The sequence below is a fragment of the Thalassophryne amazonica genome, chromosome 20 (assembly GCF_902500255.1).
Source record: "Thalassophryne amazonica chromosome 20, fThaAma1.1, whole genome shotgun sequence".
Lineage (NCBI taxonomy): Eukaryota > Metazoa > Chordata > Actinopteri > Batrachoidiformes > Batrachoididae > Thalassophryne > Thalassophryne amazonica.
Window position 1 is genome coordinate 64,304,758 of NC_047122.1, and position 14,457 is coordinate 64,319,214.

Genomic DNA, 14,457 nt, shown 5'->3' on the forward strand with positions numbered 1-14,457 from the left:
GAGCACACTATTTAAAAAACAATCAAAGTATTTGCTATTTTTTAGGATCCTTCTCCAGAACATTATCAATATTTAACTCAAAAGTGTTGTCATATTTGCTATTTTTACCAAGTAATTTATTTAGTGTCTCCCAAACTTTCTTCCCATTACCCTTTGAATCCTCAATAACTGAGATGAAAAAAAAATTGTCTTTGGCTTTCCTTAAAGTTTGAATAGCTTTGTTCTGCAAATGAGTGAATCTTAACATATCTGTGAGCAGTCAAGTTTTCAGATAGAGCTTAAGCTGCATGTCTCTAGATCTCATCAGATCTTTACAGGTTTGATCTAATTGTGGGAGTTGTTTTTGACCTTTCTTGACCCTGAAGTTGAACTTCCTAGTAAAAGCAGATATTACATCTTTGATTTTGTTAATAAAAAATTCACTGCTAGTGTCTATGGTACATGATGTGACAGTTTCCTCCAATTAATTCTGTTTATTGCTTCACTAAAATTTTGCAATTGTTTTTTGGTATTACATTAACATAGGAGGGAGAGGAGGTTTTAAGTAATCTTGAAAATCTTGAATTAGTGAGCTTCCTAGACAAAAATAGGCAATTGTGATCTGAAATGCCAGTAAGAAAATTATATGTCTTTGCAATTCTATCAGGCTTATTTGTAAACAAAAGGTCTATTCTTGTTTGTGATTTAGGAGTCAGTCTGGTTGGTTTGTCTATTAAATGTTTAGGGCTAAAATTTTCTGTTGTTAAAGTTTTTTCCTTTCTCGTTTGTCATCCCAGTTGACATTAAAATCACCAAGGATAATTAGTTCTTTGTTTGGGTTAAATGAGTTTAACATTGTCTTTAGCTCATCATAAAACACAGCCTTGGCATTCCAATTACAAACCCTAAATATTCTGGAGAACAAAAAGCTCTTTACTCTTTGAAAAGGTATACCTGCATTATCAGATGAATAAAACTTTCTTAGTGGCAATAACACTGTTCATCAAGGGTTTTTCTGGTACGGTATACTGTGCCACAGAAAAATATCTCGACAAGCCAACTATTATACTCTGGGGCTGTTTTGCTAGCAGTGGAACTGGTGCATTGCATTAAATGTATAAAATAACGAGGAAGGAAGGAGGAGGACTGTCAAAATTCTTCAGCAAAACCCCAAACCGTCAGCTAGACAGATGAAACATGGACACAATTGGGCCTTACAAAAGAAAAACAACTCCAAACATACATCAAAGCTGACTGTGGAATGGATAGTCGGCTAACATTAAAAGCTTTTGAAATAGCCTTCCCAAACTCCTGAACTCAGCCCTGTCTAGAATACCTGGACTGTGCTTGAAAGCTGGGTCAGTGCCAGAAAAACCAACAACTTTAACTGAACTCTACCAATTCAGTCAAGTACAGTGGCCAAATGTTCAACCAGAATTCTGCCAGAAGCTTGTTCATGGCTACCACAAGCATCAGGTCAGTGTGAACTTGCAAATGGCTATTCATCATGTGCTGCACGTATACTTTTGGCCTTTCATAATATTGACGCCATGTTGATTTCAGAAATCCACAAATAAAGTTGCATGAAATTCTTGTTTTATTTTTTCTATTCCAGATGTATACTAACAAATCATCCTCCCCCAGAAAAAAAACATTGTTTTCTTGTCCATGGTGACTGTATGTAAAGGCCCCTTCACACATAGTGCAAAGTTTGGTCGAATACGGCGAAAAGGTTCCAATTAGCGCACCACGAAACATTGCAGCGACGGGCAGGCGTGCATGATCCCGGTGCGAGGGTTCATGAACGCCACGGTGTCTTTCGAGCAGGAACACAGTACGAGGTGTACCACATCCCGCCGCTGATGTGGAATAAATAAAAAATAAAAAACATATCACCCACAGGATTCGTACCTGCACTTTACTGATTGCCAGCCCAAAACTTTACCGCTGAGCTACCATCACTGGCCTGCAAACAGTGCAGGGAAAATGCCTGAAATCAGAGAGATGGATGTATTTAAAAAAAAAAATAAATAAAACCATACACCATAAAATAACAGCATTTTATATTGAATCCATCTTATCAAGCGGGCAATACAAATATGATCCATCTGTTCCTCTGTAGATGACCCATGGCCACAGACATACAGTCATGAAATGACATGAATAAGAAGCAGTTCGCTCTTCTTATGTCCACATCTGCTGGTGAGTGTCCAGCCAGCCAGCATGTGTGTCCTGCCCGACACGTGTGTCTTGGGGACGCCGCGTCAGAACTGACACCGCTTCATATGGAACAGAGCTCACATGGGTGACCTGACAGTCAGATCGCCCGCTGTATGTTATGATCTGATGATCTGTTTCAGCCTGGGGGCAGCCTATCAATGGGCTGCAGCAAGAGAGCACATGCACACTGCAGCCCATAGCATACGAGGGCTGTCAATAAAGTATAGGTCCTTTTTATTTTTTTCAAAAAGTATATGGATTTCATTCATATGTTTTTACGTCAGACATGCTTGAACCCTCGTGCGCATGCGTGAGTTTTTCCACGCCTGTCGGTGACGTCATTCGTCGCACAGCACTCCCAGGCGCCGTCGTCAGCCTGTTTCAAGCTGAAAACCTCCACATTTCAGGCTCTATTGATCCAGGACGTCGTGAGAGAACAGAGAAGTTTCAGAAGAAGTCGGTTTCAGCATTTTATCCGGATATTCCACTGTTAAAGGAGTTTTTTTTAATGAAAGACGTGCGGACGGGTGCGCGCGTCGGGACGCAGCCGGCGCGGTGCGGCGGCACAGGAAAAACACCTCCGTGTTGATAACTATTTGTAAAATCCAGGCGGCTTTTGATGGCTTTCAGTGGAGTGAGTATATGAGAAATTGTTTAACAGCTGGACATGTTCCAACTTGTCCTTAAGGCTTCCAACAGAGGTGCTTTTCCTGTGGCGGAGCGTCGCAGCGGCTGCGAGCCGACGCTGCAATCCGCCCGCACGTCTTTCATTAAAAAAATCTCCTTTAACAGTGGAATATCCGGATAAAATGCTGAAACCGACTTCTTCTGAAACTTCTCTGTTCTCTCACGACGTCCTGGATCAATAGAGCCTGAAATGTGGAGGTTTTCAGCTTGAAACAGGCTGACGACGGCACCTGGGACTGCTGCACGACGTCTCGCTCCGTGGGAAGTCCTTAAAGCGACAGTATCACCTCAAAATCTCTCATCAGCCGTTAAAATTTTCACCGAAAACCAGCTTCATTTTTCAAACCGTGTCCACTTCGATGTGTCTGACAGGTTTAGAAACAATTTTGATCAAACAAAGCGCCAGTCTCTCAGCAACTTCTCAGACAAAGGAATTCCGACGAGGGGCTGGACGACTCCTCCCACAAGGAGTGCTCACAGGCGAATGACGTCACCGACAGGCATGGAAAAACTCACGCATGCACACGAGGGTTCAAGCATGTCTGACGTAAAAACATATGGATGAAATCCATATAGTTTTTGAAAAAAATAAAAAGGACCTATACTTTATTGACAGACCTCGTATATCCCCACAGCAATATACGTTTCAACAGACACACGCACGTCACAGTGGGTAGTTATTAGTCCATGTCTGTCCAAACATAGTATGTGTTGTTCAGCTGGCATGTCCAGAATGACAGATCTCCACCTCCGCTTCAGTAGGCAGACACACCTCCCATCAGTTCAGTGCACACACCAAAGCTACACTTGTGGGGAACTTCGACAAATTTCACTGCCAGCACGACAGTGATTGTCTGCAGACTGTTGTTGTGCCAAGAGCACGAATGGCCATACATTTTCCAAGTACCATGCAAGCGGTGTTAGATGTTCATGTGTGTCAGCTGGAATTTGGCCGACACCTGCCACGAGAGGGATCGATGGGCTCTCACACCGCACACTCTGTCTTTCAGCCTCTGTTGTGAGCAAATAGTTGTAGCAACAGGTGTACGAGGAATTCGAGGCAGGGACGATTTTACACACGATGCCTGTTTCATGCGCATTTCGACCAAACTTTGCACTATGTGTGAAGGGGCCCTAAACCTGTGACAAGTGCACCTCACCTCTGAGCTGACCATCAACTCAGGCACACTGTGCACCATGGAGACAGTTGCTATGGAGATGGGAGTTTGCTGGTTCCTATTCGTGCTCTGCAACCTGAAAAGAAAAATAAAAGGGTTGGAGCCATGCATTATGCGGTCTGTGTATTCTGTGATCCTTGAACGTATTAGGACTAAAAAGAAATATCTTTCACAAACATGCAAATCACATTTGTGAGGCTGCTGCTGCCTGAATCAAGAAAAAGACTGACTGGCTTTCTGTCTGATCTGTTGCCCCCTCATAGCATTACTTATCAATTAATCAACTAACTAAAATCTTGTCTTCAACTGTTTTTAATGGGATTAAATTTGGGACTTTAATTTTGTTCATACAAAAAAAAAAAAAAACACACCTTAAGTCCAAGAATTTGATTTTGCACTTTTTTTTCCCAGCTCAGTGAAACAATAATAAATCAATAAATGGTGGAGAAATTAAATTCTCAGTTTGAATATGTGACTCAGACTTGGAACTTTTTTGGAATGCCTCTGGCATGCTCAGAGGAGACTCAGTAGTGTTGGGAATTCAGTCTCCTTGAAAAGACCAGGATCTTGTCGTATCTTGTCTCCCGTTGTGCAGAATGCTCACTCACGCTCTCTGAGCATTTAGCCATTATCGTAGTCTTCTGGGATTTCCACCAAAGCAGTGAGCACAAACTCCGAGCAGTCTCTCAACGGCTCAAAGGAGACAACGTCATACTCTCACCCATTAATACACGCTCCTCTCAGGTAACACCACACCTCCCAAGTTAAAAAAAAAAAAAAAGAGGATCACAAATCAAAGTATATATATATATATATATATATATATATATATATATATATATATATATATATAAGTTTTAAATTAAATTAAAAAAATTCCAGGTCTGAGTCCAATACATGCCAACTAAGGGGAACAAATGCCAGCACTTTCTATTTTTAAGATGACATTTTTTAAATGCAAAAATAAAAAAAAAAATACACTTTCAGGCCCCCACCACCCCACTTATGCACAAATTAAAGCCCCAAAGTTAATATCATATGTTCTGCCTCTCAGTTCCGAACACTAAGAAAAGCTTGAAACCTGTTTAGCCAAATATTCAAATATACAAGAAAAAAACACAAGTGTTTATATTTGCTTACTGCGTGAGATCCTGACCACATTCAGCACACAAACCCTTCATCACGACTGGATGGCTGCATCCTTCTATTTTAACAATGACACCCCTGGGAAGAAAAAAAAATACATTTTTTTTTTTACAGCAGATTCTTAGAATCCAAGTAAACAAACAAGAATTACACCATCTTGCTGCAGGATTTTCATTATGGTGAAAGTAAATTTTGCTTTTATGACACAACACTGACTTAAATTAATTTAACATGCAGGGGTGGTGGCCAAGTGGTTAGTGTGCCAAAGGGACCAACTTCAATGAATCCAGCAGTTTAGCAAAACATGTTTTGTCACTTTAGCTCAGTCACCAACCCTGCTCCTGTTTTTCATGTGTACCTACTGTAACCTCAGCTAATTTGTTCAGTCTAATGTTTCCTAGCTCTTGATTAGTTAAGTACACCTTAGCTGGTTAATTAGCATTGTGTGGAGCTGGCAGAATTGGTAAACATGTTAGAGATCTGCTGATCTCCAACGGGATTGTTGAACCCTGCTTTACATCGTGTCTGTCAAGTCTGGGTTTATATTAATGGCCATAATTGAGTTTCTACAATGAGCTGTCCATTTATTGAGTGAATTTCTCATCCCATGCGTCAAAGTGCTCAAAAGCAAGACAATGAACCTTTAATTGCTGTTGGCGTGCAAGTTGTTACCTTCCAAGCTGCTGGCATTAGTTTGTGAAAATCCATTTGAATAAATGGATCTGCCAAATGCATAATGATAAATAAAAGAAGGGGCACTCAGAGAGTGCAACACCCACAGCTTACAAAAAAAAATCATGTAAATCAATTCTTTGTGAGAAACACTACGTGTTGCTGTGTGACCTTGACATCTGATCATTGCTGTCCTAACCAGAACCACTTCGTGTTTGAGTGGCACACAGCACGTCCACCACTTTTAATCAATATTAACTCAAACGTGTTCGAGATAAACATCCATGACCCTGAGCTTGATATTTCAAGATTACCCAATTGAATGTATATGATGATGTATAATACTTCCCATTAGTGTTTAATCATAACCTTACATATACTGAACCAATTCTTTGAAATCCCTAAATATCAAGAATGTTTACCCCTTTTATGATTTGTTCCTTAATAACAATGTTCTGCTATAGTTATTTATTAAAAATAATGCTTTTTTGGATACCATATAAGTTACAGCTTACGTACATTGATCTTTTTCTTCATATCAAATGTGCAAAGAAGCCAAAACTAAATCAAATCACATGCACAAAAAAGTAGCATACAAATTTTATATATATATATATATATATATATATATATATATATATATATATATATATATATATATATATATATATATATATATATATATATATATATATATATATATATATACACACACACACACAGGGACCTAAAAGGGTCGGGGTGGTAGTGTTGGGACAGAATTCTGTCTTGAAAAAGTGACTAAACACAATTTATGATTAATTCTGTAATTTTTTTTTTATTTCAAAGCAGCTGATATATACTTTGCACTTTAGAATTAACTTTTCAGCAAAACACCAACAAAAACATTTCCATCTGATAGTTTGTTCTCCTTTGGGTCCACTATGGAAATAATTCGTGATTTTGTGACTTTCTCATACTCCCTGCTGAAACAAGTTTTAAACTACTGGATGATGCAGTGTTTCTACAGTCTTTTTTATTTTATTTATTTTTATCCTGGTAACATAAAATCAATCAATGACAGTGAATATGTTGAAGGCCAATACCTCAAATGCTCTGTGCCGTATTAAAGGGGCAGTTCTTCAATTTCATACAAACACTAATTAAAATCATTTCAAACTAGACATTGTTGTTTTTATTTTTAAGCAGTGACTGTGATGGTAAATACTGCTCAGTTTTTGGCGTAGGTTCTTTTGGATTCATTCACAAAGTTTCATTCATGTGCCGATGTCATTTACATTCTGAAAGCTTCCCTCCTTCATTCATGGGGGGAAATAAAATACGGTTCCGCTCAGGACAATCTTTTTCCAGCATTCCTGTCAATGGTCATTACGACATTCCCTTATGGAATAACTTCTGTTTGTAAATCCACTGCATTGACAGAATGGCAAAGAATGTACAGGAAGTCGAATGGTTCGTCTCATTTAGCGCGCCGTTAGACAACAATGTGTGAATGTGCAACACTGAGTCACACAATATTGTTGGCTGATTGGTTTGCCTGGCCCATAGCATTTTTACCTCCATGCTCATTGAATTTTTCAAACCATTTCTGCTAAACCAAAATGAAAAACTGAAATGCTGGGGAGTATTTTGAGCAACACAATCCGTTATCATACTACAACTGCTTGTTTTCCCTCCCCAAAAATGCAGTTTCTCTGAATCGTTACACACCAGATGAAAATTATGGATTTACAGATTACAAACAAAGGGAGCTTTTCCCTCACTGGTGAGATAAGACACACTCAGTGTCTGTAGAATAATGTAACAAACAACCAATGATGTTGGGAGACAAAAACAAACAAAAAACAAAACAAAACACAAACACACTCCAGAGACAAATTTCCATCCAGCCATTTTCTGAACTCACTTATTCCAGTTAAGGGTCCCGGGAGTGAGCCTATCCTAGTAGTCATTGGACTAGACCCTGGACATGCCGCCTGGCTATTACAGTGCTGGACTGCAACCACTGAAGTCCATATGTGCCATTCTGTCTCATCCAAAACATGGACTGTGCTCACACTGACAGCAAAGCTTTGTTTTTGTTGGTTTCACAAAATTACAGATAAATTAAGTGCATTACAATAACTTGAGGAGTCAATTAGTAATGTTGAAGTTAGTTTCGAAGACATCTAGTGGTAGGGTTTAATACTACAGCCCAAGTCAACAACCAGCACAGTAACCAGGTTACCAAAAACCCAGTTACCCACAGTGGAACAGAGGTGGACTTTGTGGACTACTACAAGTACCTGGGTGTCCACATAGACAACAAAGTGGACTGGACTGTAAACACAGATACTGCGTATAAGAGTCAGAGCCGAATGTACATCCTCAGGAGTTTCAGATCTTGCAACGTCTGCGGAAATATGTCTCAGATGTTTTATCACTGGGTGATCTCCAGCATCATCTTCTAAGCTGTAGTGTACTGGGGCAGCAGGCTGAAGGCAGCGGGCATGAAAAGACTCAATAAGTTCATCAGGAGAGCTGGCTCTCTCCTGGAGTTGAGCTGGAGTCTGTGGTGGAGATGTCAGAGAGGAGGAACACCACCTCCCACCCCTATTGCAGCAGATAAGTGAATATTTACTGAGGGATCCTTCAAATGGTGATGCAAACACCAAATCTGGCACACATACTCCTTAGACATTACTCTTTTAAAAATGCCGGGTACCCATGTGAACTTTCAATAGGCAGCCAAGAAGGGGTCAATTGAAGTATTACACAGGGGTCAACATTTAAAAATGCTCCAATCATATTGAAAGGTATTCCATATTATTTATCTGATCATAAATATTCCAAAAAGGTATAGTTTGGACTATCTGTGAATGAATGTTCCGGAGTTATGGGGTAAAAACAGCAAGAACAGTGACAAAGGTCAATTTCAATTTATACAGGGGTCAAAAGTTAAAGTTGCTCCAATTTTGGTAAAAAGTGATGCAAATTATTAGTTGGGTGAATACGGTTTTAAAAAGGAATAGTTTGCATCATGTATCATGCTTAGTTATCATGTTACAGGGTAGCATACGTATGTCACATGTCATAGAATCCAATGGATGCTGATATTGTTTAACCTTTACTTTGCAAACCAAGCACGCAACACAGTCAAAACTAGTCAATTTATTAATCCTATTAGCTCAACCAGTAATTTGCACCACTTTTTACCAAAATTGGAGCAACTTTAACTTTTGACCCCTGTACAAACTGAAATTGACCTTTCTCAGTGTTCTTGCTGTTTTTACCCCATAACTCCAGAACATTCATTCACAGAAAGTCCAAACTATACCTTTTTGAAATCTTTATGATCAGACAAATAATATGGAATACCTTTCAATATGATTGGAGCATTTTTAAAATTTGACCCCTGTGTAATACTTCAATTGACCCCTTCTTGGCCGCCTATTGAAAGGTCACGTGGGTACCCGGCATTTTTAAAGAGTAATGTCTAAGGAGTACAAGTATGTGTGCCAAATTTGGTACTTGCATTACCATTTGAAGCATTTTTTTCAGTTATCCACTGCACTACCCCTGCATGCACACTGACGATAAAATCTTATCAATACCCATCCCTAAATTCACTACAAAGTGTATTTTGACCACTTCATGACTGGTACATGCATTTCAAAAATGCTACACAAGGATAGTTGTCATGTTTTCTTCAGTTTCCACACAGCGGTCTTTTATATTGACGTATACATAATATTGTGTAATCAGAAGCAGTATGAGGAGTCAAAGGACGGTGTGAGATGTAAGACAGAATGTGAGAAAATGTGGATTTGAAAGAAAAGATCAAGTTGCCAAGGTAATGAGCTGAAGTCATCCCTTCTAGAGGTTCTCAAGACTTTCTTTTAGACTTTTCTGTATCACTCTTTGCAATGCTTAGGTTTCATGATGAATTAAGCTGTTCTCGCTTCGCTGACTAATAACAATGACAACTTGACCATCAAGATGGCCAACCGCGGGGTTTGAGGGTAATTGAGGACCCAATGGAAAACAATCTATATAATGGGTTGCATAGTGTAGATGATATACATCACACAAGACTGAAACCAACTGCATTAGGCCTAAATTTTGCTTGATTTGGCAGAGTCTATGTGTAATCAGAATCATGGTGGGACTGTAAATGCTTTTAACACAAACCAAACTCATATGTAGCCATTAAAAAGTAGATTAAAACAACTTTACTTTCTTTCACCCCTTTAATAACAGTTTGGTGAGGCTGTCTGTGACAACAGTCAAAACTCGAAAATAATGTGAGTAAAACGTAAAAGCACCACAAATGTTACTCATACAAAAATACATCAACTAGAAGCACTCAGAGAGTGCAAACCTCAGCGAAGGCCATAAGGTCACTGACCCTAAAGAGATTCCCTCCTTGGCACAATTCAATGTTACAACCAAAACTATGATACATACACTTTTCTTTCCTGTATATTTGACATCATTGACCATGAAAACATACCACTTCAACTTGGAATCACTTTTATGTCTTTATTAGTTGAAAAGTTATTGTATAAAAACGATTTTTCGGTAATGGCAGTTTTCTTCTGGATCTAGCGCCATAACATTTGAAGCTACATCAAATCTGATTACACCTTACTGAATCAGTACAGATTCAGCTACAATTTGGTGTTAGTTGTGCATATCTAGCTTCATTTGTCACCTCACACTGACACATTTTCTATTTTCCCTATATTTTTGCATATTCCGGATCACCAGATCCGGAATCCGGATCCGATCATCACCAAACTTTGTTGTTTTGTTTGATAGAACATTTGACTATGTTACACCTTAATTTTTTTCAAGCCTTTCTGCCTTGTTTTTGTGGAGTTACAAACTAGAATGTCAAAATTCCCCCTATCCCGCAATGGTGAAAAATCCTTTAAAAAAAATTCCTGGATCCGGATCACCACTAAAATTTAATCACTTGTTCCTCTTGTCATTTTCAACCACTACACAAAATTTCATCAAAATCCGTTCAAAACTTTTTGAGTTATCCTGCTCACAGACAGACAAACAAACGCCACCGAAAACATAACCTCCTTGGCGGAGGTAATTAAAACGCAGAAATGTAGAATTTCCAGCTCGAAAACCGGAACATATCAGTTTTGAATACTTTCAAAATAATAGCCTAGTCATTTTTAGCATCTGCAAAATTAGTCTAGTTTGAGATTATAGTCTACCGCTACTTATAATTTATTTAGTGACCATTTTAAACCACATGGGGAAGAGACAGAACAAGAATTGTAATGCAAACGCTTGAAATTAACGCGAGTGTTTAACTAGCCGTCATGCTAATGTTATTAGCAAAGTTAGCTTGTTTGCTAGCCAATCGTTAAGTATCGAGGCGCTGGTGAAACGCCACTTGTCGCGCTGTCGGGACGTTAGTTTTGTTTCTTTTACGCACCCTGGAGGTACGACCTGTCCGAGCTGCCAGCATAGCTCCTTCACCACTCCGGCACGGTCCGACTTCAGCTTCCTCTCCGGCTGCCGGTTAGCCTTCTCCTGTGGTACGGGCACACACAGCGCCAGCACCGAGTCCACGTTAACCAGAGAGCCCGGTTTGACCTTCCACTCCAGCAGCCGGACAGCTGGAGCTCCAGGCGGCCAGCAGATATCGGTCACCTGCACCGCGGGGCCCTCCGCCGCCGCACCGCCGCCGGAATCCGCAGGAGGCTCCTCCATCAGGGCTGCACTCTCTCCAAGTGGGAAAGGAAGAAAAATAAACTTTTAGTTTTAACAAACGTCCCACTTAAAACGTTTCTTCCTGACCTTCGTGTGCCTTTAAATTAAACACTGACATTTAAAAAAACAAACGCGCCGCCAGTTTAAGCACGAGAGCAACAGTCAGCTAAGGTTCGCTCTTCCCGCCCGTAAACAGGAAAACGCAACACTGCAGCGGAATCAGGCACCGGAAAAACACATCTAGATGCCTTTCAAAATAAAGCCCACCATGTAACCAACAGAGCCGCGATAGACTACGTACGTCATATTCAACACCAGCAAAGTACGCGGGCTTGCTTCAGCTCTGATGATTTGATATACACTCAGGCCCATAAATATTTGGACATCCCCCCATCCCACTCTGCTTATTACGTGAATGGTTTCTTGGCAAGCAACGCTTTAACTGTCTTTGATTAAAGCCATCGACAGCATAAAAGGTGTAATGTTGAATCTTTCTCACTGAACTTTGATCTTATTAACATTAGGAGTTAATGTTTGGTAAGTATTTGGACACTGGACAGACAGGAAGGAATGATGTGTATGGAGCCATTGTAGGATGGGGGGGGTTAATTCCCTGTAAGGCCACCTGTCTATGTCATTGCACAAGATGCTTAATTTGCATTATCTTCAGTCCACCCAACTTTAAATGGCTACTGGGGCTGGGAAAGTAATCTTCATCAGATTTAGACTTGAATACCAGATGGGGGGAGTTGTAGACTTTCAACCACTTCACATCAGGAAATTTGGGGTAAGTACCTGCGCCAATCGTTCTCAGGGCCTGTACATATATACTCGTATATTGAACTAACTTTTGGATGGAGAGCAGGTAGTTCTACAGGACAGGCATTGGACTACTCATATATGTAGAACTGGGTTTGATTGTTTCCTTCACACTATCAGTCTGTGTCCTCAAGACACTTCATAGTAACCTGCAATGGGCACTTGTTCCATTCAGGGGTAGTTGTAGATGTTCATTCTGATCATGCTATGGCTTCTGGGATACCATATTGGCCTCAGTGCCTATGTTGGACTTATTTCTTTGGTCTGGATTGGTCTGGAAGGCACCAGACTTCTACACAATACTCAAAATGTGCTTGGACCAGCAACTTGTACAACTGTAACATATTCTCACAGTCCCATCATGCCAGTGTTTAACTCCGGTATCCATGGCATGGAGCGGACGAGAGTCCATGACTCCCCCTGGATGGAATGCATGTCCATCGCAGGTTACTTCCCCAGCCAAGGCCAGCACCCATTTTACAGCTGGGTGGACTGAGACAATGCTGAGTAAGTGTCTTGCCCAAGGAGACAGATAGGTAGCACAAGTGGGATTTGAACCTGCATATTGGCAGGCCATATCCTCATCTGCTCAGATACCTCCTCTGCTTGTTCTTGCATATTCTGTATATATTATGCCCAAGGCTATCTTCACCACAATGGCACCATTTACGCTGGGGCTTAGTGAGTCCTGAATGCTGACTCCTGGGGCTTTTTCCTCATGCATGGCACATGCTATGTATGAGCCATGTGCTTTGGTGTGCATATTTTTACTTACAACTGGACAGTATCCATACAGATGTGACTTTTTTCAATACCATTGTCAATAAAACCAATAGCACAGTAACATCACTGATTCACATTAAGCATACTGCTCAAAATATCTGTGAAACTTACCAATATTATCCTGGCTGCCACCAAGAGCCACCTATTGGCCAAGTGAGGGACTGAATGATGTAGTCTTTCAGCAATGGAAAATCTATTGTTTGGTAACAACACTGACATGAGACCTTAGGGGACACAGGTAATAATGAAGAAAAAAAAAAACTTTATTGGGGGAATTGCATACTTAATGCAGTGGAGTGTGAATTGACACCACTATTCACATTTTAAATGGTAGCTTTATTTACAAATTTTTAAAAAATCCTTGAATAGAACTCAATTTTCAAGCAAGGACTGGGGGCATCACTATTTTTCATCCACCTTCAGTTCATCCTATTAAAATGTATTAATCGTGGAGAGGGGTCTTTATTTCCATTAATTCTTAAGAACATGCCTTCTACATCATATTTATACTAATTATGGACCTGAATAGAAAAAATAACCTTATCTTTTGGGGAGGTTCTATCAGCCAGGACACAAAATAGTCAATTACAGTGAAATGACCCAGGTTTGCAAACATTATTTTATTCAAGTGAAATACATGGTTGGGGGCACGGGGAGGGGGATGGTTCTACAATTCTAAAGGTCCAATGTGTATATTTGTAATTGGACTCTAAGATACCAAATGTTTTTTGGTTCCATGTTGATAATTTTAAAGAAGTCATATTGGGTCAGGTGTCATTTTAAAAATCATTAAAGTCACACAAGTCTCAGTCCATTTAGAAATTCACTTGATATGCACAAAATTTAGGCCTGCAGCAACTCATCTTTTGTTTTTAAAATATGTTGGTGAATGGCCAAGCAAAGTAATAATAATGACACTGCCCAGTCCTATAAAATCAAGTTTTTGTAATATACTGTATTTTTGACAATCCGTTTCAAAATGTAATCATCTGGAGACACTCATCCAAGGAATATTTGCTATCCATATCTGATTATTTTGTGCACAAACACATGAACATTTATAATACTGTGCACGCCGGCGCCAGCAAGAACACAAATTGGGCAACAAGGGTGACAAATAATTATCCCACACACGCTAAGTTGGCAATTGGTAATAATTACATTTCTTTTTCACTTTTACAATTTATAAAGTGCTTGCCACAAAGGTATAGTGTGCAAGCAACGTTACCACTTTTATTCTGAAGGCTAAATCAAAACA

At 39.8% G+C, this 14,457-nt stretch overlaps 1 protein-coding gene across 3 annotated transcripts in view; it reads right to left on the reverse strand.

The window, feature by feature from the left end:
* The window catches only part of ctdp1 (CTD (carboxy-terminal domain, RNA polymerase II, polypeptide A) phosphatase, subunit 1), an 84,397-nt gene extending 72,602 nt beyond the window's left edge, over positions 1 to 11,795 (reverse strand). For all 3 annotated transcript variants that reach the window (XR_004558158.1, XM_034160992.1, XM_034160991.1), the window contains exons 1-3: positions 11,320 to 11,795; positions 5,205 to 5,288; positions 4,047 to 4,140 (exon numbers count right to left, since the gene is read on the reverse strand). Coding sequence is in view for 2 of the 3 variants with exons in the window: in XM_034160992.1 (XP_034016883.1) it covers positions 4,047 to 4,140; positions 5,205 to 5,288; positions 11,320 to 11,597 (456 nt within the window). In the remaining variant the exon portion in view is untranslated. The remainder of the gene's footprint in view (positions 1 to 4,046; positions 4,141 to 5,204; positions 5,289 to 11,319) is intronic.
* Between the last annotated feature and the right edge of the window lie 2,662 nt (positions 11,796 to 14,457).